Source organism: Bos grunniens, chromosome 7, assembly GCF_055505025.1.
Source record: "Bos grunniens cultivar Pamir isolate PY7600 chromosome 7, Bosgru_T2T1.0, whole genome shotgun sequence".
Lineage (NCBI taxonomy): Eukaryota > Metazoa > Chordata > Mammalia > Artiodactyla > Bovidae > Bos > Bos grunniens.
In genome coordinates, this window is record NC_141171.1 from 15,329,815 (window position 1) to 15,355,395 (window position 25,581).

A 25,581-nucleotide genomic window follows, 5' to 3' on the forward strand; every position below is an offset into this window, starting at 1 on the left:
CTTTGCGACCCCATGGACTATACAGTCCATGTAATTCTCCAGGCTGGATACTGGAGTGGGTAGCCTTTCCCTTGTCCAGGGGATCTTCCCAACTCAGGGATTGAACCCAGGTCTCCCGCATTGCCGGCAGATTCTTTACCAGCTGAGCCGCCAGGGAAACCCATTAAGATGAGGAAGTTCCCTTCTGTTCCTAATTTGTTGAGTGTCTTTTTCATGAAAGGGTGTTGAATTTTGCCAAATGCTTTTTCTGCATCTATTGAGATAATCATACAGTTTTGTCATTTATTCTGTTAATACGGTGGAATGTAAAAAAAAAAAAATATTTCTCTACTTATTTGTGGCTGAACTGGGTTTTTGTTGCTGTGCAGGCTTTTCTCTGGTTGTAGTGAGTGGGGCATGGGGAGGGCTACCCTCTAGATGCGGTGCTTGGGCTTCTCACTGCGGTGTCCTCTCTTGGGAAACCTGGGCTCTGGGCTCAGGTTTCAGTAGTTCCAGCTCCCGGGCTCTAGAGCACAGGCTCAGTAGTTGTGGCACGTGCGTTTAGTTGCTCCGAGGCACGTGGAATCTTCTGGACTAGGCATTGAACCCATGTTTCCTACATTGGCAGGTGGATTCTTTTCCACTGAGCCATCAGGGAAGCCCAGTATGGTCTATTATATTGATTCATTTTTCCGTTTGGACTAACACTGCATTCCTAGAATAAATCTCACTTGACTGTGGCATATTTTTTTACGTTACCGGATTTAGTTTACTAGTATTTTGTTGTGGATTTTCTTGAGTGTCGTTATTCATAAGAGATACTGATTTGTGGTTTTCTTGTGATATTTTTGTCTAGCTTTGGTAGCAGGGTAATGCTGCCCTCATAGAAGGAGCTAGGAGGTGTTTCTATCTTGGGGAAGAGTTTGTAAAAGATTGGTATTAATTCTTTACATGTTTGTGAGAGTTGACCAGTGAAGCTATTTGAGTCAGGCCTTTCTTTGTGGGTAGGTTTTTGCTTTACTTGTTATGGGTCTATTCAGATTTCTTTCTTCATTTTTTTTTTTTTTTGGCTGCAGTGTGGGGCATGTGGGATCTTAGTTCCGCAAACCAGGGATTGAAACCATGCTTCTTGCTGTGGAAACATGGAGTCAACCACTCGCCCTCCAGGGAAGCCCCAGTGGAAGATCAATTTTAAATTAAAAATCTTTCTTCTTTTTAAAAACAAATTTAAAAATGGTTTTTAATTAGAAAAAAGTTGCTAAAGCTTTATTGAGGTATAATTGACATGTATAAAATTGCAGTCAGTACTTCCATCTATACATTTCCCTCTGTGCACTGCTTTAGCTGTGCTCTACAACATTTCTGATGTTGTGCTTTCATTTTCATTCATCTCAAAGTATTTTCTAATTCCCTTGGTGATTTCTTCTTTGACTCACTGGCTGTTTAGGAATATATGGTTTAGTTTGCACATATTTGTGAATTTCCCAAACTTTCCTGCTGTTACTTTTTTCAAACTTGCTGCGGGTGTGGTCACAAAACATACTTTGTGTGATTTCATGCAGGCCTTTCACAGTTACTCAATATCGTTTTAGGACCTCAAATGTGGCCTATCCCGGAAAACCTATTCCAGGTGCCCTAGATAAGAACGTGGATTCTGCTCTTGTGGGTGGAGTGCTCTATACATGCCTTGAGGTCCTGTTGGTTTATGGTGGTGGAGTTTACATTTTTTTATTTCCTCAGCCATCTTTTGTCCAGTGATTTTTTTTCTGTTTTTGTTTATTGTTTTGGCCTCGCCCTGTAGCATCTTAGTTTGGATCGAACCCGTGCCCTGCTGCGCAGTGAAAGCCCAGAGTCCTAACCACTGGACCACCAGCAAAAGTGAAAGTGGTGGTCACTTAGTCATGTCCTACTCATTGCGACCCCATGGACTGTAACCTCTGTCCATGGAATTCTCCACGCAAGAATACTGGAGTTGGTAGTTGTTCCCTTCTCCAGGGGGATCTTCCTGACCCAGGGATTGAACACGGGTCTGTCACTTTGCAGGCAGATTCTTTACCATCTGAGCCACCAGGAAAGCCCTGGACGACCAGGGAAGTCTGTTACTGAAGGTGGGGTGTTGACATCTCCAGGTATTATCATTGACTTGGCTGTATTTCCCTTGCTCTGTGCTGTCTTTACAGCTGGGTAGTATTCCTTGGTCTCACTAAATCCAGCCATTCTCTTGCATGATGTTTTTTTCCCTCCCTTAATTGAAATATAGTTGATTTACAACGTGTTAATTTCAGGTGTACAGCATAGTGATTCAGTTATACACACAGAATATACAATAATAATACATTGTTCTTTTTTAGATTATTTTCCATGAAGGGTTATTATAAGATACTGAAAATAGTTATGTGTTCTATACAGTGGGTCTGTGTTACTTACTTTATATATAGTAGTATGGATATGTTAATCCCAACCTCCTAATTTATCTTCCCCCTCCCACCCCTCTATCCTCTTTGGTAATCATGAATGTGTTTTCTGCACGCGGTTTTAGGTCGTTTCTTGTTTTCTCCACCTTGGAGGTTGACAGATTTGTGCGTCTGCTAGATTAAGGGCTGATCCCTGGAAGGGGGCTGCTGTCCTGAAAAGAGGGCAGACTTAGAATCTTCTTGCCAGAGACCTTCTGGGAGTGCCAGGGGGTGACATCCCCCTCCATCCCCATCCCCTTGTGAACGATCCTGTGGAACAGGGCCCCACGTGTGCCAGGCACTGGGCTTCATGTGACTCGTCCTTCTAGTCCTGCCTGCCAACGACCTGATGGGCCAGGCACTGTTTTTTTTCCTCATTTTTAGTTGCTAAATCGTGTCCAACTCTTTTGCGACCCCATAGACTGTAGTCTGCCAGGCTTCTCTGTCCATGGGATTCTCCAGGCATGAATACTGGTGCAGGGCCTTGTGGGCTGTGAGGGGGAGGACAGGTGTGCAGGAATCTACAGGTGATTTTTCTATTTGTTTTAATCTGGCTGCGCTGATTAATCTAAGTTGCAGCACGAGGGATCTTTAATTGTGGCATGTAGGATCTGGTTCCCTGACCATGGATCGGACCCGGGCCCCCCTGTGTTGGGAGGGTGGAGTCTTAGCCGCTGAACCACCAGGGAAGTCCCTCCAGGTGGGTTTTAAGCGTGCGCAGCATGATCTGGCCTGCGGTTTGAAAAACCCTCTTTGCCTGCTGCCTGAGAACATCAGGGATGGCCTGGGAGACAGGGGTGCGGGGATGTGACTGTGACCTTGGGGACTTAGTCTAAGGCTGTTGGGACTGAGCAGAGAGAAGGGGTGCATTTGTGTATGTTGAAGTCAGGATTCGATGAGAGATGGGCTCTAGGGAGTGGGAAAGAGAGCACCTGGGGAAGGGTGGGAAGGGCTCCCTGTTCTGTGTGACACTGTGCTCCTGCTCTGCCTTGGCCGATGTGATGTGACCCCGCATCATGCTGGAAGATGAGGGAGCATACTCATCCCGAGGCCAGTCGTCTACCCTCTTGCTCTTTTAATTTTGTCGTTAAATAATTTTATTAATTTATTTGGCTATGCTGGGTCTCCGTCGCTGCACGGGCTTTTCTCTAGTTGTGGTCGGTGGGGGGTTACTTTCTAGTTGTGGCGTGCAGGCTTCTCATTGCGATGAGAAGCTTCTCATGGCTTCTGCTGTTGCAGAGCACAGGCTCTAGGGCTCAGTAGTTGTGGCACATGGGCTTAGTTGCTCTGCAGCATGTGGGATCTTCTCGGACCAGGGATCAAACCCGTGGCCCCTGCATTGGGAGGCGGATTCTCCACTGCTGAGCCACCTTCTTGCTTGAAGGAGGCCTGCAAGGAGAATGGTTCTGGAATGCCGGGAGTGGCGTGGGGCGCTGCCCTGCCTTCCTTTCCATGTATTTACCAACACCCTGCCCCTGGGGTCAGTTGGGCCCCTCTGGGTGGTAGACCTCTGCAGAGCTAGAAATCCCACGTGGCTGACCCCGCCCAGGGGCTGCAGTTTCGCAGGAGCACCCAGTACCTCCGTGCACCTGCGCTGTCTCCTCCCACCCTCACCACATCCCGTCTTACAGATGACACAAGGCCTGGGAAGTGAGTGACCTTGCTGGCAGGGTCATACAGGTCAGGCCCCCCTGCTGCAGTGTAGAGGCGCCAGGAGGTGGAGTTGAGAGCTCGGTTTTCCAGTTACCCGTGGTTTCCTCATCACCCTTAAAAATGTGGCTTGGCTGACCAGTGGCTTTGGAGCCTCACTACAACTGAAAAGTTACAAATTAGAATTCTCTGGCCATCCAGCGGTCAGGACTTGGCGCGTTTACTGCTGTGGCCCAGGTTCAGTGCACGGTTGGGGAACTAAGATTCCGCAAGCCTCATGGTGTGGCCAAAAAAACACTTACAAATTCGTATTTGCTTCTTATAATGTTGTTGTTTGTTGTTCAGTCATTAAGTTGTGTCCCACTTTTTGCAACCCCATGGACTGCAGCACGCCAGGCTCCCCTGTCATTCACCATCTCCTGGAGATGCCATCTAACCGTTTCATCTTCTGTTGCCCCCTTCTCCTCCCGCCTTCAATATTTCCCAGGATCAGGATCTTTTCCAGTGAGTCGGCTCTTCACATTAGATGGCCGAAGTATTGGAGCTTCAGCATCAGTCCTTCCAATGAATATTCAGGACTGATTTCCCTTAGGATTGACTGGTTGGATCTCTTTGCAGTTTAAGGACTCTCAGGAGTCTTCTCCAGCACTGCTGCTGCTGTTGCTAAGTCACTTTGGCCGTGTCCGACTCTGTGCGACCCCATAGACGGCAGCCCACCAGGCTCCCCCGTCCCTGAGATTCTCCAGGCAAGAACACTGGAGTGGGTTGCCATTTCCTTCTCCACTGCATGAAAGTGAAAAGTGAAAGTGAAGTCGCTCAGTTATGTCCAACTCTTAGCGACCCCATGGGCTGCAGCCTACCAGGCTCCTCCATCCATGGATTTTCCAAGAGTACTGGAGTGGGGTGCCATTGATTCAAAAAATTATAAAATGGAGTTTCCTGGTGATTCAGTGGTTAAGACTCCATGCTCCCAATGCAGGTGGCACGGGTTCAGTCCTTGGTTGGGGAACTAAGATCCTGTGTGCCTCATGGCACAGCCAAAAAGAAAAAGTTATAAAACACCAAAATCCAAATGGCATCGGAGGTTATAAAATAGATGGTTTTCCGTCCTCACTCTATCGGCGACCTCCATTAAGACCTCAGGGTGTCACCTTCATGCTTACTGTCCGTCCACAGGCAGAAGGAAAAAATTGGAGCACACAAACTGTTCTGCCTGTCGCACTTTGCTTTTAGTGATGTGGCCTGGATTGCTGCCTGGGACAGTTCCAAGCCTGATTTAGCCAATTCCCTGCTGATGGACCTCTAGGTGGTTGATGGGCTTCACTCCAGAAAGCACTGCCCCAGGGAGTAGCCGTTCTTGCAAACCCGCTCAGGGAAACCTGAGGGCCGGGACAGGGGCTGTCAGAAGAGGACAGTCAGGGCTCTCAGGGAGGTGACATCTGAGTTGAGTCCTGAGTGACCAGAGGAAGCCAGGATTGTGGACAAACTGAGGAGGGGGAGTTGGAAGTCATTCCAGGTGGAGAATGAGCATGTGCAAAGGTCCTGAGGCAGGAGTTGCTTTGGCCTGCTTGCTCTACTTTATCACCAGTGTGGCCAGAAGGAATGAGTGAGCTGAAGGTAGGGGTGAGGGCAGAGAAGGATGGGATGATTGCTCAGGGCTTGGAGGCTACTGCGGGGCGGGTGGGGGTGGGTGTGCTTTGAGCAAAGGTGGGATGTGATCTGACTCATACTGTGTTGAGTTTTTCCTTTTTGTTTTTGCTGTTCAGTAGCTAAGTTGTGTCCGACTCTTGAGACCCTGTGGATTGCAGCACGCCAGGCTTCCCTGTCCTTCCCTATCTCCCAGAGTTTGCTCAAACTCATGTCCATTGAGTTGGTGATGCCATCCAACCATCTTGTCTTCTATCGCCCCCCTTCTCCTCCTGCCTTCAGTCTTTCCCAGCATCAGGGTCTTTTCCAGTGAGTCAGCTCTTCGAATCAGGTGGCCAAAGTATTGGATCTTCAACTTCAGCATCAGTCCTTCCAAGGAATATTCAGGATTGATTTCCTAGTAAGAACTCTTGCAGACCTTTCAGTCTACTTTACCTCACTTGGCAGATGAAGAAACTGAGGCACACAGGTATGACCTGACCTGCACAGGTTGTCTGGAGTGGAAGTGGCCCCATCTGGATGCTAACCGGGGGCTGAGAGGCCCAGCGCCAGGGCCGCTTCCTGCCTTTGCCCCTGGCCTGGCCATCTGGGCACAGAGCAGGTGACCTGATGGCTGAGTGCCAGGGGTGGGGCGGCCCTGGAACCTGCAGGATTCCTGAGCAGGGAGGAGCCTGCTGGGAATATTGTGAAGGGTGGCACCTGGGAGTGGGATTGTGAAAGCCAGTGAGGGTGTCCACGACCTGTCCCATTGTCCCATTGCCATCCGGACTCAGCCTCCTTGCCTGTACGATGGCAGGTTTGGCCTTTCATGCTGTAAACATCGGACCCCTGCCTCATGCTGGGCTCTGTGCCTGGGAGCTGGGGAGAGACTAGGGAATGTGCTAGATGGAGGACCTTTGCCCCACAAAGCTGCCACTCTCCTGAAGGGCAGTGGGTGGGAAGGGACAGACCACAACCATGTGAGCAAATCAACAAGCTGGAAGGAGGCAGTTACGAGTAGAAATAAGAATTGAGCAGGATGGTGGGTGATGGAGGGGGAGCTGCTTCATATCGGTGGTGGAGCAGGGAGGAGAGAGGCCAGGAGTTGCCAGCTGACTGTGTGAAGGCTGCAGGGAGAGGATTCCAGGTCCATGGAGCGGCCAGTGCAAAGGCCCTGAGGTACACTGTGCCTGATGGGCTTGGTGAACGTGGAGGAGGCCAGTGTGGCAGGAACCAAGTGAGCGAGGGCATGATGGGAGGAGGTGAGGGCAGCAAGGTGGCTGGGAAGATGATGCCAGGAAAGTCACATGGGCTGTAAGAAGGACTTGGACTCTTTTTCCCCCTTGGCTGTGGCCTGTGGCATGCGGCGTCTTCAGTCCCCAACCAGGGATCAAACCCATGCTCCTTGCAGTGGAAGCAGGAGTCTTAACCACTGGACCATTAGGGAAGTCCCCAGGACCTGGACTTTTAACCTGCGTGAGGTAGGAGTCCTGGGAGGGCTCTGAACAGAGGGGAGTCATGCCTAACTTGGTGTCCACAGGTGGCCTGTGGCTGCTCTGGGAACAGTGTAGGGGTGAGGGGCAGCCACTGGTGGGCCAGGCAGGAGGCCTCGGGTATGGGGGGAGGGGGCCCATTCAGGCTCCATTCGGAGGTGGAGCTGACAGGACTTGCCTCTGGGCGGGGTGGGAGACAAGAGGCAGGAGGGGTCCTGTGGTCTGAGTCGGGTGTAACCACACTGCCTGCCCCTGGGGTTGACCAGAACACACAGTGGCACCTGCCATGGGACAAGGAGGGCAGGCGGGTGACCGATGGTTACTGTTGGCTGGTGTCGAGAGGGGACATGGGCGAGTCAGGGAGCAGGGCTGGGACCAGTGGGGTGTGCAAACTGGATGCTATAGCCTTGGAGACTGAGTCGTGATGACCTCTGTTTCTGTTCTAGTAATACCACAAAGAGGCCTCCTGGGTGGGTGAAGGGGGGCGACTAGGGGCTCTGCTTCATTGGTGTCCCACCCAGGTTCCCCTCCTGATTCTGCTGCTTCCTTTCTGAGTGACCTGGGCAGGTCCTGAAACAGAGCCTTAGTCGACCTACCTGTGAAATGGGAGTTTCGGCCCTGACAGCATTCCTTTGGCATTGCTAGAGGGTTTGTTGTTGAGTCCCTCAGTTGTGTCTGACTCTTTGCACCCTATGGACTGTAGCCCTCCAGGCTCTTCTGTCCATGGGATTTCCCAGGCAAGAATACGGGAGTGGGTTTCCATTTCCTCCTCCAGGGAATCGTCCCTACCCAGGGATCAAACCCACGTCTCCTGCATTGCAGGCAGATTCTTTTCTGTCTGAGCCACCAGGGAAGCCCAGAGGGTTTACTGAGATGTTACTCAGAATGGATTAGAGCTGGGCTGGGTGGGCAGCCCAGGGTTCCCTGTATGATAGCCTGAGAGAGGGGGTTGGTATTACTCTGGCACGTGGGGCTCCTAGCCAGGAGTTCTTCCTGTGTCTGGCTTTGGGCTGATGTCTCTAAGCCACACTGAGGCTTAGGGTGACCCCATGAGGATTTTTTTTTGGCTGTACCTTGCAGCATGCAGAACTTCTCAGACTAGGGATCAGACCCGTGTCCCCTGCAGTGGAAGCGTGGAGTCTTAACACCTGGACCAGCAGGGAAATCCAGCCTGGTGAGGATTTGATTATGAGGGAGGGATGGATCTCAGTTTGAGCCCTTGCCTGGGCCCTCACAGGCTCTGGATTCGGGCTGGTTCATCCGCTGCTAGCTTCTCTGTTTACCCTCTCTGGGGGTCTTCTTGGTTTCTATTGTCCTGTGTCTCCACCCTTCTGAGGGTGGGGAGAGGGTGGAAATCAAAGGGCTGCAGGAGAGGCCTTGTGCTCCCTTCAGAACTGAACACACAGCCGGGCTTCTGAGTGGCCCACAGCTCCTCCTGCTGCTGTGTCTTTCCCTCTCAGCCCCCACTGCTTTTGCAAGAGCCCACGGCACCTTCTAGGGAGAGGCGGCCCGTCTTAGGGCCTGGAGACCGAGGCTCCGAGGGTATCGTGACTCGCCCCAGGTCATGCATCCTGATGATGGATGGTGTCCTTCCATCCCATAGACGGCAGGACCAGTGCCCAGAGAGGACAGAGTCTTGCCCAGGGTGGAGCAAATCTGGGCGTTGAACCCAGGTTGTCTGGCTCCAGAGTCCACTCAGCATTGCATGAGCACCTGCTTTATGACAGGGCTTCCCAAGTGGCTCCGTGGTGAAGAATCCACCTGTCAAACAGGAGATGCTGGTTTGATTGCTGCATGGGGAAGATCCCCTGGAGAAGGAAATGGCAACCCATTCCAGTGTTCTTGCCTGGAGAATCCCATGGACCGAGGAGCCTGGTGGAGCTACAGTCCATGGGGTCAGGAAGAGTCGGACACCACTTGAGTGACCAAACGACAGCAGCTGTGTGACAGGCACTGTTCTAGGTGCTGTGGGTCCAGTGGTGACCAGTCTAGGTGACGTCTTGTCCCAACACAGTCCTGGCCCTTCGCTAGAGGCCCTGTTGGTGGGAGTGGGAAGCGGAGGGTGTGCACCTGGGAGGGAGAGGTGCAGTCCGCTGCACCTGCAGAGTCTGAGTGGAAGGGTTTCCTGACAGAGGGAACAGCCTTTGCAAAGGCTTGGAGGCCAGAAGCACAGGGCAGAATCCAACGGCTGAGGGGAGAGGCGCTCAGCTGAAAGGGGGCGGTCCTGGGGGGATGGGCAGGTGAGGGACCCTGTCAAACCTGGAATCAGTCATGTGACCTCTACAGGAGGAAGGCTTGGAGGCCCAGGCCTTTGTTTTAGGAGGATAACCACCTATTACCTGGGAGGAGTAGGGGTCAGACGCCTGGGGCCAGGGCTGGGCCCAGTGGATTAGAGGACAGGGATGGTGCTGAAACTATCCAATAACATTTATTGGAGGGCTTCCCTGGTGGCTCAGTGGTAAAGAATCCACCTGCAATGTAGGAGATGCAGGTTTGATCCCTAAAGCCAGAAGATTCCCCTGGAGAAGGAAATAGCAACCCACTCCAGTATTCTAACCTGGAGGATCCCATGGACAGAGGAACCTGGTGGGCTACTGTCCATGGGGTCGCCAAAGAGTAGGACATGGCTGAGCAACTAAACAACATTTATTGAGCACCTTCTGTGTACCAGAATAAACTCCAGATCCTGTTCTGGGGAGCTGACATGGGGAGGCAGACAGGAAACAGATAAGTGGCATGCAGAGTGTTTGTGCTTTGGAAGAAGGTTGGGGGGTTGAAGGGGCTTGGACCTGTGAACAAGAATGGGAGAAATCTCCCCAGGGAGGTATCATTTGAGCCAGAGCTGCAGGGAGCGAGTCATGGGCAGAGGAGGAGCCTGTTTGTCTGGTACCCTGCCGCTCTCTGAGATAAGTGGAATTTTCCCATTGTGCATGCATGCCCAGCCACCGAGTCGTGTCCAACTCTTTTGTGACCCCATGGACTGTAGCCCACGAGTTTCCTCTGTCCATGGGATTTTCCAGGGAAGAGTACTTGAGCAGGTTGTCATTTCCTTCTCTAGGGAATCTTCTTGACCCAGGGAAGGAACCTGCATCTCTTATGTCTCCTGGATTGGCAGGAGGTTCTTTCCCCATTACTAACTAGGAAACCCAAATCAGAGAGGCTGGGAAGCCCGCCCAAGGTCACACAGTACGAAGGGCAGCCTGGGGCACAGTGGCCCTTGCAGCAACAGGGAAGAGAGAGGAGGGACATGAACTCATACTTTGAATCAGAGGGAGGGACTTGGTGTGACCAGTGGAATGTGGGTGGGGTCTGGGACGAGGAAGCCAAAGACTGAGACTTGAAAGTCGCCTCTTGAGAAGTGGACAGTCAGTGTTGCGGCAGAGGGGCCTGAGCGGGTAGGGGTGTGTGTGGCTTCCTTCCACTACCCTGACCAGGAGGGCCCCTAGAATGCCGCTGCTGCTGGCTGCCAGGAAACCCTGTGGGTGGGCCTTAGGGCACAGCTGGACCTTAGGCCTCTCACTGAGCCCCTCGGAGATTTCGGGGGCGTGGGGGCGGGAGGGTGCTTTTTTCTTTTTTGGCTGTGCCAGATCGTAGGTGCAGCACTTCAGTTGCGTGGCATGTGGGATCTAGTTCCCTGACAAGGCATCAGACCCAAAGCCCCCTGCAATGTAAGCGCAGAGTCTTAGCCATTGGACCATGGGGAAGTCCCTTTTTTGAAGTTTTTATTTTGAATTGGGGTCTAGCTGACTAATGAACATGTTGTGATAGTTTTCAAGTGAACAGCGAGGGGACTCAGCCATACATATACATGTATCCATTCTCTCTGCGGACTGCTTTTCAGGAACTGTTGAGACCGAGGGTGCGTGGTGCAGTGTGAGGCTTCTAGATACACGGTCAGATGGAACCCAGGGCTCCTGGAACTCCCAGCCTGGTGTGCGAGGCCCCCGTGCCCACCCAGCCTCGTCCCTCAGCCTTCTCCCCCTCAGGCTCTGCCTCCTCTGGCCTCTACTAGTCAATCCCACTTGCCACCAAGTCCCAGCCCCAGAAAGCCGCCTTTCCCTGACGAGGGCCCGGAGCACCCATCACACTGGCCCTCATGTTCCTCTGAGGCTCTCATTGTCCATAGTCTGTGGTGTCATCATTGTGCTCACGGTGCCTGGGCCCCCGGACGCACCCAGAGCGGTCACAGGACATCATGTGCCAACCCCAGAATCGAAAGCCTAGTCATGGCCAGGGAGATGCCTGCAGCTTCCACAGCAGACATGCAGGCCCAGAGGCTGGGGGCCCGGTGGTCTGAGGCTCACAACCCACGGGCTTCAGTCCACACTCCTGGGTGCCGAGTGACCTCAGTGCCCAGCCTCTGGGCCTAGGGACTTCCATAAAATGAGCTCACAGACCCACCTCATCGGGTATTGTCACGGTTAAATAGCCCGAAAAGCCCTCAGCTTCTTGCCTGGCATACAGGGAGCCCTCGACAAGTATGAGCTACTCTTAAAATATTTTTTGGAGTCAGTAGTCCATGTGGATGATGTGGAATTCAAAGATGTTTCAGAACCTGCCATGACTCTCCCTCCCAACAGGCCCTTGGCCAACCTGGGCTCTGGTTTGAGGCTTTCTATTTACTTAGAAAACACAGACTCGCTTCCGCACCTTTTGTTTTCCTTACTTGATACACCCAGAAGGAAGTTCCATGTCAGGAGACAAAAAGCTCTTTTTTGTTGTTATTCTTGGAGTATGTATGTGTGGATGTGTATGTGACTGCAAAGTGACATGAATGGGTCATCATTTATTTAATTAGCCTCCTCCATGGGCTTTAAAGTTCTTTCTGGCTATTGTTTATTCACTAAGTTGAGTTCGACTATGAGGCCCCATGGACCATTGCCTGCCAGGCTCCTCTGTCCATGGGATTTCCCAGGCAAGAATACTGGAGTGGGTTGCCATTTCCTCCTCCAGGGAATCTTCCCAACTCAGGGACTGAACCCATGTGTCCTGCATTGGAGGCGGATTCTTTACCCCTGAGCCACCAGGAAAGCCCTTTAAAATTCTTTAGATCTGAGCTATTCCCCTCTGGGAAACTAAAAAGATGATAATGTGTCCGTGGGCAGATTTTAATGGCGTGTTTTCTCTGTGCTTGAGTGTCTCAATCTTCGTGAGCACATCGCCCTAGATCTCCTTGTACCATGACCTTCCGGGACTGAACTCAGATGTGGCACATTGTCGAATTGTAGATGTACACCTTCATCATTTTCATTTTTGAAATAAATGCATGCATTGGTCAGATCAAGATAGAGGGCGTTGTCATCTCCAAAAGTCTCCTCCTGCCCCTTCTAGTCAGTTCCCCACCCCACCCCCCCTACCAGGGGAGAGGGGGAACCAACTGCTCTGATTTGTATCAGCGGAGACTCGTTTTGCCTGTTCAAGGTCATGGCTGCCCTGTGACTCAGCAAGAGAAATAAGGCATTCATCAACAAAAGGCAGAGGTGAGAACATTCAAAGTGGCTTTACTTTGTAATGGCCCCAAGCTGGAAGAAGACCCCCAAAGCCACATCAGCTAGTGAGTGGATGATCAGACTGTGGTCCGCTCCTGCAGGGGCTTCCCGGGTGGCTCAGTGGTAAAGAATCCGCCTGCCAAGCAGGAGACATGAGTCCGATCCCTGGATGGGGAAGGTCCCCTGGAGAAGGAAATGGCATTCCAGTCCAGTATTCTTATATGGAGAATCGCATGGACAGAGGAGCCTGACAGGCTACAGTCCATGGGGTCGCAAAGAGTTGGACACAACTGAGTGACTATAACAACGACAACAAATCTGCATCAGTCAGTTAGTGGATGAACAGACCGGTCCATCCATGCAGCGGCATACCAGTCAGCAAGGAACAGGAGCCGGCTCCAGTCAAACACAACGGCGTGGGGGAGCCCGCCCACGAGACCCTGGGGACTCCGTTCACACGCTGCTGCTGTCTCGTTTGCTCCCTGCCCTGTTACCCCCGTGGTGTGTCTTCTTTGTCCCCAGCATCTCCACTGCTCGGTTGGTGTGAGTAATACTTGAGTGAACAAGCTGGTGACCTTGGCCAGGTTGCAAATCCTCACTGATCCTCACTCTCCTTATCTGCCAAACGGGAGGATGGGAGTCACATTCAGACGGTTACACTGCATGAAGCGGGCGTGACGTGCTCAGAGCAGGGCCGGGGTGGCCCACACATTCTTTGTCCTCTGGAGTGCGGCTCCATGGGTAGCGTGCAAGGTGTGGAGGATTTTGAATGTGCTCCCAGGGGCTGCGGGCTTCATCCTCCAGTGACTCGTTTATGTCCTTGGGATGTTCTCCTCTTCCTCCACGATTCTTCTCCATCCAGCCTGTCCCCCTGGTCATGGCTGGCTGGCTCCTCAGCTCCTCTGGATTCTGTCCAGTGTCTGTTGAATGCCTTCTGGGTCCCCTGTCTCCTAAACCAGTCCTTATCATCACTCACCTTGACCAATGCAGTCACCTCCCACCTGCCTCTCCACTCCCACCCTCCCTCTTGAAGCTGTCAGTTGTTCGGTCACCAAGTCACATCTGACTCTTTGTGACCTCATGGACTGCAGCACACCAGGCTCCTCTGTCCTCCACTATCTCCTGGGGTTTGCTCACGTCTGTTGAGTCGGTGATGCCACCCAACCATCTCACCTTCTGCTGCCCCCTTCTACTTTTGCCTTTAATCTTTCCCAGCATCAGGAGAAGACAATGGCAACCCACTCCAGTACTCTTGCCTGGAGAATCCCAGGGACAGGGGAGCCTGGTAGGCTGCCATCTGTGGAGTCGCACTGAGTCGAACATGACTGAAGCGACTTAGCAGCAGCAGCAGCATCAGGGTCTTTTCCAGTGAGTCAGCTTTTTGCATCAGGTGGCCAAAGTACTGGAGCTTCAGTTTCAGCGTCAGTGCTTCTAATGAATATTCAGGATGGACTGGTTTGCCCTCCTTGCAGTCCAAGGGACCCTCAAGAGTCTTCTCCAGCACCACAGTTCAAAAGCATCAATTCTTTATAGAAGTGGCCAGAGGGGCACATACCTTTAAAAGCAAATGAGGTAGGGAATTCCCTGGCAGTCCAGTGGTTAAGACTCTGAGCTCCCACTGCAGGGGTTGCAGGGTTCAATTCCTAGTTGGGGAAGTAAGATCCTGCATGCTGTGTGCTGTGGCCAAAAGAAAAGAAACAAAACCTTGACTGTCTCTAAACCCCATCAGGTAGCTTTGCTCTAAGAATGATGACCTCTCATTGTGACCTCCAGCATCACCTCACGCACCCCTCTCTGGGCCTGTCTATTCATCCTATTCCAGCCCTGCTCTGCTGCTTGCCAGTAGTACTAGTACCCCCATAGGGCCTCCAGAGCCAACCTGCCTGTGCAGGGTCCCTCATCTCCAAGGCCTCCCTGCCATGTGGTCACTGCCAGATCCCTGTGTCCAGCCAGAGGAGGCCCTGCCTGAGTGTGGTGACCCCACCCACAGTCCGATGGGGCTCAAACCTCACAGTGCATGGCGTGTGGCAGGGTATGCTTCCTGCCTTCCTCCGCCCGCTGAGTGAACAGGTTCTGAGCCTGTGCTGAGAACTAATGCCCTCCTCTGGGGCTCTGTCCGGACAGAGGTGCTGGGGTGCTTCTGAGACGTCGTCTGTCACAGTACTGGGGAGCTGGATGGCACCAAGGATGTTTGCCTAGAGTTCTGCACAAATTTTAGGTAATCCAAATGTTTCAGTTCAGTTCAGTCGCTCAGTTGTGTCCGACTCTTTGCAGCCCCATGAATCACAGCACACCAGGCCTCCTTGTCCATCACTAACTCCTGGAGTTTACAACTCATGTGCATCAAGTCGGTGATGCCATCCAGCCAATCTCATCCTTTGTCGTCCCCTTCTCCCCCTGCCCCCAATTCCTCCCAGCATCAGGGCCTTTTCCAATGAGTCAAGTCTTTGCATGAGGTGGCCAAAGTATTAGAGTTTCAGCTTTAGCATCATTCCTTCCAGTGAACACCCAGGGCTGATCTCCTTTAGAATCCAAATGTTTACCTGGGTGCAAACTTGTTTAGAATTCCCTGAGCCTAGAGCCTTTCTCCATTTTACACGAAACAATCCTTTGCATGCCCTTAGTGACCTCTGAAAATGTTGCTTCTGCTCCTTTGCCCACCTGGATCTCTTGCTCTTTCCATTGCCTTTATTTAAAAAATACATATATATATTTATTTGGCCGTGCCGGGTTGTAACACGGGTAGTTGTAACACGCAGGCTCTTTAGTTTTGGTATGTACTCTCTCGCTTGCAACATGTGGGATCTAGTTCCCTGAGCAGGGATCAAACCAGGCCCCTTGCACTGGGAGCACGGAGTCTTAGCCACTGGGCCACCAGGGAGGTCTCAGTTGCCTTTCTCAAAGGTTCAGGGTGGTTTCCAGTATTCCCACCCTACGTGAAACCAGGTGTAAGTGCAGGTAATGCCTGAATTTTTCCATAGTAAAATCCATAGCATATTTTTAAAAAACAAATTACTTTATTGAGGGATCATTTACATGATAGGATTCACCCATTTTAAATGCAGTGATTTTTTTAAGAAACTTACAGTAAGTATTAGTAAACAGTACCACAGCCCAGTTTTAGAACATTTCCGTCCCCCAGAAAGCTCACCACTGTTTCTCATCCCCGAGACAACCAGTGATCCACTTCCCACCTCTTTCAATTTGTCTTTCGGGGACATGAAACGCATTGTAATTTTTTTTTAAGTCTTTTTTTTTTTTTTTTAATTTGTTAAAACATTCTGGTGTTTTAAAAATTTTTTTGTTGGAGTATAGTTGATTTACAATGTTGTGTTAGTTTCAGGTGTACAGCAAAGACAATATTCTGTTTTATGTTTTGGTTTTTTGGCTGTGAGGCAGGTGGGGATCTTAGCTGGCTGAACAGGGATCACACTTGCACCTCCTGTGTTGGAAGGCAAGGTCTTAACCCCTGGATCACCAGGGAAGTCCCGAAACACGTTGTATTTTGTCATTAAATAACTTTCCTTTTATTTTAGTCTTTATATCATATGTATGGCATTATATTACGTTAAAACATGTAGGTCAGAATTGTTGATATATGGCAGAAACCAACACAATATTGTAATTATCCTTCAATTATAAATAAATAAAGGAAAAAAACTGCAAAAAAAAAAATGTACTGATCTCTTTTGAGTCTGGGGGAGATGGTCCAAACATTTGTCAGGAAAGGGGGCTTCTGAGTGTGCTGGGGCTGGCACATAGCCAGCCGAAGGGAAAGAGTTCCCTTTGTCACCAGCCTTCAATCCAGTCCCTCCCCTATCTCTCCATGGCCTTAGGACCCTCCAAGGCCAGAGCATTCCCTGGTGCCCTGCTAGGGTTGATGTCTTTGCTGAAGTCACGCCGATTGCAAGAGGGGATTGCTCCACCATGTGTGGTCATACTTCCTGCCCCCTGCTAGCCGGCGTCGTGAGTAATTTCTGTCCATTTCCCCTCCCACAGGGACTTCCTTCCCCGAGGTTCAGGAATCGTCACTCGGCGGCCTCTCATCCTGCAGCTCATCTTCTCAAAAACAGGTATGGTGGGGCGGCTGGCAGCCCAGACAGGAAATGAGCGTGGTGGCTGTGCCTCGTGGGAGCCAGGGGCTTCCGAGGTGTCCTAGGAGGCCGTTTGGGTCTGCATTCCCCTTTTCCCAGTGGGCAGGGAAGTTGAAGCACGGTTCATGGAACACCTCCACCCACCCCGAGCATCAGCTGTGACTAGGCTGCCAGGTGCCACATTTTTTGCTCTATCGTAGATGACATGTTCTTGCTGGACACTTTCAAAATCAATAGCAGACACTGTGACACGTCAGCCTGAAAGGCTTTGGTGTACTCCCTTTGCAATAAGGACATCCTCTTGCACTCACAGAACCACACCCAAGAGAAGTCATCATTTCTGCATGTTCCCTTACCCCAGTCCATACCCATGTTGTCAGTTGTACTCCAGATATCTTCCCTGGCTGGTTCTACAACTGCTGGGATCAATGCCATGCTGCCTTTCATTGTCCTGTCTACTCTTTTCATGCGAGCAGCATTCTCGCCACTTCTTAATCTTGTTTTCCCACTATTTCTTTTTGAATTACAGCACTGACTTTAGGGAGAGACCTGGCCTGTTGCATATAGAATGGCCCACATGTAGACTTTTTTTCTGTCCCCCACCTCTGTTCTTCCTACACAAGTCTGATATGACATGGGCATGTCTCCCAGCATGAAACCCACCTAGCTTCCTTGTAAAAGCATCTCAGGTCAGAGGCTGGAAGGGGTGAAAAGGGCCATTGGAGGTGGGACCTCTCTTCTTTCCAGAGCCCCCCAGAGTCTTCCCTACTGACCTGGAATGTCAGCCACAGCTGGTTCAGCACTTGGGGTGCCAGCGTCACCACAGGCTGTGTTAAACACCCCCACTCTGGGGAGGCAGCTGATATATCCCCATTTTACAGATGGGGAAACTGAGGTTTAACCACCTGCCTTTCTGGTGGGCGCCAGAGCTGGGATGGGCATCCAGGCAGGTTCAGACCTCAGGCTCCACAGCTCAGCTGACCCTAGTCCCGCCCTCTCATTTTCATTCACCCAATCCATCTGCAGGAGGGTGTGACACTAGTGAGAGACGGCAACAGATTGGTCCAGTGGCAAGCCAATTGGTTGCCTCCTCTGGGTTCAAGTGTCCAGTCAGCTGTGCCAGGAAGGCCAGTGACAGAGCCTGGATTGTGAGATGTCAGTGGGATCCGAGTCACATAGGGCTTGGCGCATTGGGTTTCTGTTGCACATTCACTGGGTTGGTGGACGAGGGTGGTGAGAATCTGCGTTTTCAATGAGTTTCCAGGTCATGCTGATGCTTTTGGCCTCTGCCTACTCTGGGAAAACCTCTGCCCTGGTTTGTGAGGGCTGAGAGCTAATACTGCCCAGGTTCAAACCCTGGCGCTATAGCTTACTGGCTGGCTGGCCCCTGGGGAGGGAGTGCCACTCACAGCTGTGCTTCCTGTCTGGACAGTGAAAATAATAGTACTGCCTTTGTCAGTTGCTGTGAAGACCGTGCTATTCAATACACGTATAGCCTGTAGAACAGTGCCAGGCACACTGCAGGCCCTTGCCATGTGGTGCCATCCCAGTGGCTTTGGCATAGCTTGCTGGGAGAACAGGTTGGCTGGCTTCCTGCACTGGAAGGTCACAGGCTTTGTCGTGGCAGGAGGGCTCTCCCATCACCTCCCCAGTGACTGTCACCCAACAGTGGTCCAGGGAGCACTGGGCTGCCTGCCACAAGCTGGTCCCAGGCTGGGGCACAGCGGTGAGTAGGACCAGGGCTGCTGCCACCACCTGTCGCCTTTCCTCTGTTTTTTAATGTAATTAAATGATTTATTTCTTCTTGGCTGTGCTGAGTCTTCATTGCTGCGAGGGCTTTTCTCTAGTTGCAGCAGGCAGGGCTGCTCTCTAGTTGTGGTGCCCCGGCTTCTCATCATGGCCTCTCTTGTGTAGCACGAGCTGTAGGGTGTGTGGGCTTCAGTAGTTGCCTCACTCAGGCTTCAGTAGTTGTACTTGCAGTTTCTGGAGCACAGGCTCAATAGTTGTGGTACACGGGCTTAGCTGCCCCGCAGCATGTGAGATCTTCCTGGACCAGGGATCGAACCCGTGTCCCCTGCATTGGCAGGCGAGTTCTTCACCACTGCGCCACCAGGAAAGCCCTGTCACCTTCCCTCTTGATGCTCCTGTTAGTGCTGGCGGTCAGTGCGGGGGGACCCTTGGGTGGGGACCAAGGGGGAGACACAGAGGCATGGCCCTCCCCGGATGAAAGTGTGTGTGGTGGTGGTGAAGGGAGTCTCGCAGAACTTCTCTGACAGGAGGTGATGTGTGAGCTCAGACTGACAGGTGCTTGGGGGTGTGTTGGGGAATGGGAACTCTGCTTCACAGCAGAGAGGGGTTGCTTGTGCAGACCCTGAGGCAGCGATGCCCATTGTGGCCGGCTGGAGGAACTGAAGATTCCTTCTAGTGGCGGGGAGGAAAGAGAAGCATGTGACAAATGACAGTCTTGGGAGAGCACACATGTGCCCGCAGCCTGATCCGGGGTGATGCTGAAATCGCCATTCCCGTCGTCCGGCTTCACAGAGAAGGGCCTGAGGCCCCTTGCCTGAGGACACACAGGGAAGCTGTCTTGAAAGCCCAGTCGCGAGCTCATTCTTAGGGAGGGTTTGACCAGATCCTGTGGCCACAGGTAGAGAAGAGACCACAGGGACCACCAGCTCTGGGGCAGGGGTCCCAGGAAGGGATGGGTGGGAGCCATGGAGATGAAGACACTGGCGGATCCTGTTGGGCTCAGGAAGAGAGATCCGGGGTGTCCCACCTGGGCATGCTCCTTTCTGTGTCCCAGCTTGCATACTCCACCCCCACCCCCATCTGACCATGGCATTCAAAGTCTCTTAATGCAGATGTGAGCTAGGCCTCAGCCAGATGCCAGGGAAGCAGTGTGAGCACTCTGAGGGGCCCGGCTGACCCTGAGCTCAGCCTTTTGGGTACGACAGACATGGGGTTGCTGTGGCCAGGCTGAGAGGGGAGAGCGCAGGGGATTGTGGGAGGGTGTATCAGGCATTGGGCTTCCTTGGTGGCTCAGTGGTGAAGAATCCATTTGTCAACGCAGGAGTCAACGAGTTCCATCCTTGGATTGGGAAGATCCTCTAGAGGAGGAGATGGCAACCCATTCCAGTATTCTTGCCTGAGAAATCCTGTGGACAGAGGAGCCTGGTGGGCTACAGTCCGTGGGCTCACAGAGAGTCGGACACAACTGAGTGACTAAACAACAACAACATCAGGCGCTGGATCTGCTTTGAGCCAGGGCTTGGGGAGAACGTTCCAGGCAGGGCAGCAGTTGTGTTGTGAAGCTGTGAGGGGCCAGGAGGCAGGTGTGGTGAGAAATCCGGACACTGGGAACCTGAGTGGCGTTCAGGGTGTGCAGAGACTGGCTCAGCCCACTGGCTGACTTGTGGAGGAGGGCCAGGCAGAGGCAGGAGGGCAGGTGGGGAGGCTGAGGGGGTGGCGAGCCTGCTGCCGGGGAGAGGTGTTGGGGCCCGGGCCAGGGTGTTGCTGTGGGGGCAAGGGCAGAGTCTAGAGTGACCTCGAGGTGGGGAGCCCAGGTCCCTGGACTGGGGAGACACCTTACCACTAGGGAGGAGGCTGAGTGCAGTGCGGGACGTGGTTGTGGCCTTTAGAGATTCCTGGGGGCCACACAGGGCTGCGTGGCTCCCCGAGATGAAAGTTTTGTTCAGCTGGTTCTCAGAGACAGGACTCCAGAGCCAGGCTGCCACCCCTTCTTGTCTGGGCCCTTCAGGCAAGTGGCTTCCCTCTCTGTGCCTCAGCCTTCTTATCTGTAGGGTGATAGTGGTGACTGCCTTGGGACCCTGACACCCCATGAGACTGGTGTGGCCATCGCCTCTTCTGGGGTCTGAAGTTCCCGGCACTATAAGGTTCTAATCCTCTTGACTCCTTGGACTCCCCTGGTGGTCCAGTGGTTAAGACTGCACGTTTCCATTGCTTCTGGGCCTTTTGGCTTAGATCAAGTGAAGACTCTTGCTTCCTTCCACTGCAGGGAGCACGGGTTTGGCCCCTAGTCCGGAAACTGAGATTCCGCATGCCACGCGGCCTGGCCAAGGATAAGAACGAAAAACTAATTCTCTGACTCTTGCAGCGCACAGATGCGCCCTACTTCTCCTGGTCCACACTGGTCTCAGTGAGCCATTATTTTAATGGGCTTAGTTTAAAAATTACCTCAGACCGCAGCCACCAGGAAGTTCAGTGGCTCGTGGGTGAACCCTGCTTCTCCTTGCGAACCGCCCCTGGACCTTGTAAACCCTGAGCGCTGGGGACTGTTCTTGTGTGGAATGTGCCCAATCAGGGCCTCCAGAACCTTCCGTCCCAGCTCTGACCTTGGCCGCTGCTCATCGGAGCCAGAGAGATGTCAGGGCTTGACTCTTGGCCTCCTTCTTGAGGCTTCTTGGCCCCCTTGGGACCACGCCGGCCTCTGAAACCTCACTTCCTCCTGGTGCCACAGTCTTGCTCCTCTTCCTCCAGACCAGCTCAGTTGTTTCCGCCTCTGGACCTTCCCCCTCACTGCAAGCCCTGCCTGGAACACCCTGCCTCCTCCCCCTCCTCGGCGGGGTGAGCCTCACCCCCAGGCCCCACCCCAGTCACTCTGCTGCCTTAGTTACTGTGCAGCATATGTTGTGAGGCAGCATCCTGTTTGCCCGGTTTCTTTTTTTGTTGTTGTTTTGAAAGGTTTGTTTATTTGTTTTATTTGTTATTTTTTGGCTGTGCTGTGTGCAGGCTTTCTCTTGTTGCTGAGCACAGGCTCTAGAGTGCGCAGGCTTCAATAGCTGCGGCTCTCAGCCCCTAGAGCACAGGCTCAGTAGCTTGGCTCTTGGGTTCTAGAGTGCGCAGGCTTCAGTAGCTCGGCTCTTGGGCCCTAGAGCACAGGCTCAGTAGCTGCGGCTCTTGGGCTCTGGAACACAGGCTCAGTAGCTGCGGCTCTCGGGTTCTAGAGCACAGGCTCAGTAGCTGCGGCTCTTGGGCCCTAAAGCACAGGCTCAGTAGCTGCAGCTCTCGGGCTCTGGAACACAGGCTCAGTAGCTGCGGCTCTCGGGCTCTAGAGCACAGGCTCAGTAGTTGCGGCACCTGGGCTTAGTTGTCCCATGGCATGTGAAATCTTCCTGGACCAAGGATCGAACCCGTGTTCCCCGCATTGGCAAGCAGATTCTTAACCCCTGGACCACCAGGGAAGTCCTCATATTCTCTTGACGGTCTGTCTCTCCACCTCAACATGAGCTCTGCCAGAGCAGGGATGCTGACCTGCTTTGTCCATCACTCTTCCCCCCGACCCCGCCTAGGGTCTGGCACCCAGGAGGTGCTCCATCAGCCCGGGACTGGTGCCTAACCGTGCCCTAAGGGCTGCTGCTGTGCTCTTTCTCCGGTGGGAGAGCATCCATAACCGTGTGTGCAGCACGTTTCCCCACCTACCCTGGCCGCAGCAGGGCTCTTTCTATAAAGCCTGTAGACCCTGCAGCAGTCAGGGCATGACCTTGTGTCTTCAGGTGGAAAACAAGCTGGGAGCTGATGAGGGTCAGGATGGTAGCCTGGGGCTGTCACCTTCTGCTGCTGCTAAGTTGCTTCAGTGTCCGACTCTTTGTGACCCCATGGACTGAAGCATGCCAGGCTCCTCTGTCCATGGAATTCTCCAGGTACAAATACTGGAGTGGGTTGCCATGTCCTTCTCCAGAGGATCTTCCCTACCCAGGGATCGAACTCGCGTCTCCTATGTCTCCTGCATTGGCAGGCAGGTTCTTTACCACTAGCTCCATCTAGGAAGCTCCAAGGGCTTCTCCAGGTGCATTTGTTTTTTTTTCTCCCACATCAACAAGCAGTTCTCCAGTTCTTTTTTTTTTTTTAGTTCTCCAGTTCTTAGTAGACTCTTATCAGGTGTCCTCCGGTTTAACTCAGTTCTTTTTTTCTTTTCTAAGTCTTTATTGAATTTGTTATAACATTGCTTCTGTTTTATGTTTTGTTTTTTTTGATGGGGAGGCATGTAGGATCTTGGCTCCCTGACTAGGGATTGAACCCCTCCCCCGGCATTGAAAGGTGAAATCTTATCCACTGGACCTTCATGGAAATCTGCAATTTAACTCAGTTATGACACTCCCTCCCTGGAAGTAGCATCACATCCCGCCGGTTAACGGCTCAGTCCCACCAGACTGTCCCCTCGTCCCCGCTTCCAGTGCCAACCCCAAGTCCATGCTGTCACCTGTGTTTCTGACCTACTGACTATAGATCAGAGGTTCCAGCGCCCCTCCTTGGGTTTGATCAGTTTCCTGTAGAACTCAAAACATTTTACTCCCAGAAGGGACAGAGGGAATTGCTGCATGAGGCAAGGTGTGGGGTAGGGGCAGAGATTCCTCACCCTGTCTGAGCTCATACTCTCTCTCCCTGCGCCTGCTCCCCAACCTGGAAGCTCTCTGAATGCCATCCTTTTGGGGTTTTATGGAAGACATCAGAATGGTTGATGAAATCGATCCCATTAGTGCTTCAACCTCCAGCCCCCATCCTCTTCCCAGAGGTCAAAGGATGGGACTAAAGATTCCAACCTTGTTTTTTTTTTTTTTTTTAATTTTTATTTATTGACTGTACCATGTGGCTTGTAGGATCTTAGTTCCCTGACCAGGGATTGAACCCTTGCCCCTTGCATTGGAAACTCAGATTCCTGACTCCTGGACCACCAGGGAAGTCCCTGTCCTGTGACACTGTGGGGACCCCAAGTGATGTGATGATGCCTGAGGGGCTTTGGCTGTTTTGCTTGTCTTTTTAATATTTTATGAAGTTTTAGCATACCATATTCTTTTTTTTTTTTTAGCATACTATATTCTTAAAGATATACAGTAAATTCTTTTTTCTTGTCATACATCTCTCCTAAATTTTTCTCCTTTCGTTTTTTTTCTATATCCTTGATCTTTTTTTTTTGGCCACAGCACTCGGCTTGTGAGATCTCAGTTCCCAGACCAGGGATCAAACCCACCTCCCCTGCAGGGGAAGCTCGGAGTCTTACCCACTGGACCACCAGGGAAGTCCCTGTCCTGTTTCACTGTGGGAAAATTGTGGTGTTAAATTTATTTTTGAAAGATTTTATCAAATTTTAGCATCCCATAGTCTTAAAGACATATACTAAATGCTTTTTTCTTTATCACACATCTCTCCTGTCTTTTTCATCTTCTCTCTATACCCTAGATCTTCCCATACCACTTGGCTTGTGGGATCTTAGTTCCCAGACTAGGGATCAAACCCAAGCCCCCTGCAGTGGAAGCTCAGAGTCTTAATTGCTGGGCCACCAGGGAAGTTCCCACTTCATGATTCTTAAGCAATGCCAATCCCTCGAGGGCATCATCTCAAGGGGTGTGCCTGGGGGATGCCCGAGGTGGGGGATTGGCTGCTGAACACAGTGGGGACCCACGTGGGAGTCACGGAGAAGGGAATGCTGTCTTAGGCTCTGGCACTTAATGCTTTGCAGCAGGCCGCTCAGGGATTAAGTTTTAAGCCGTAACTATGCACTGGGTGCCAGGGAGAGCAGAGACCGGAACCGAGTCACTCGCAGTCCCCTCTTGCAGCTCAAGCCCCTCCCGCAGCTCTGGCTTTAGGAGGGGACACAGAGCAGGTGGTGTGTCCCCATGAGGAGCACCTTGGAGGGCCAGGTGCTGGCGCTGCTAGAGCCCAGGTGGGCCTCCCCGAGCAGCTTGACCTGAAGGAAACAGTGAACAAGTCCTGGGCAGAGGGCTGGACCTGCTCCTTGGAGAAAAACTGCAAGTGCATTCACAGACCCCGCAGGACGCAGGAGGCTGGCCCCTCGTCGTCCAGCAGCTCGACGGCTGGACGAGGACTCTTCCTGCTGTATTCCAGGCCTGGCACCTGATCCCACATGCCTGGCCCTCCTGCCAGGGAAGCGCTGCAGGGCTGCGGTGGATGGGTGGCCGTTGGGGCTGTCAAAATGTTATGGCAGAGGCCAGGGACCCAAGGGACTGGCGGTCTTATCTGAGCATGAGGAAGGGACGGTTTGAAATGGCTGCAGCCGCTGTGGGGACAGAGGGACCACCTCTGTAGGAAGGACCGGGGATCAAGGCAGGCAGAGCCCTGGCGGTGGCCAGGGTGGCAAAAATTTTCTCCAGCATCCAAGCATTTACAGAGCTGTGGAGCCGCAGGCTGAGCACTCTGCCAGTTTGTTCTTTTTTTAAAAATTGTTTGGCCACATCACTCTGCATGTAGGACCTTAGTTCCCTGGACAGGGATTGAACCCATGTCCCCTGCATTGGAAGTGCGGTGTCTTAACTACTGGGCTGCCAGGGACATCCCTACCTGCATCATATCTTAACTATCCTCATGGGGAAACTGAGGCACAGAGGGGTAGCCTGGCCAGTGGGGACACCCCCATGCTTTCTCCCCCTTCCCCCTAGACCCCACTGGGTCCAGAGCCTCCTCAGGGCATGGGGGAAGGTCTTCATTTCAGAGAGATGAGGTGGATACCATCTCTTTCCACCCCCTCTAGGAGGCCCCTCGTGGTATGTTGGGACTCTTGGCTGAGCTCCCCAAGCACCTGCTGTGACTTGCTTGTGCCAAGCCTATCTCCCCCATCAGACCAGGCTCCTGGCTCTGGGTTGGGCCTGTGTTGATAAGAAGTGCACTGGGAAGACGGCAGGTGACCCCACCAGACCCTGTTCCTGTCCAGCCTCCTGGGTGTCCCACTTGGTGGCCGTGGGGGCACTGGGCCACCTCCCGGAAGCTGAGGCAGGGGCTGCGGTGCCCTCCAGCAGCCATTTTGGTTGTGCATGTAGTTGTA

At 52.4% G+C, this 25,581-nt stretch overlaps 1 protein-coding gene across 27 annotated transcripts in view; it reads left to right on the forward strand.

Moving 5' to 3' along the window:
- Positions 1-25,581, forward strand: part of DNM2 (dynamin 2) — an 89,866-nt gene that overhangs the window by 14,647 nt on the left and 49,638 nt on the right. For 22 of the 27 annotated variants that reach the window (XM_086409331.1, XM_086409336.1, XM_086409341.1 and 19 more), the window contains exon 2: positions 16,690-16,763. The exons of the other annotated variants lie outside the window; for them this stretch is intronic. In XM_086409331.1, the coding sequence (XP_086265457.1) occupies positions 16,690-16,763 (74 nt within the window). The remainder of the gene's footprint in view (positions 1-16,689; positions 16,764-25,581) is intronic. 27 annotated transcript variants of the gene reach the window in all.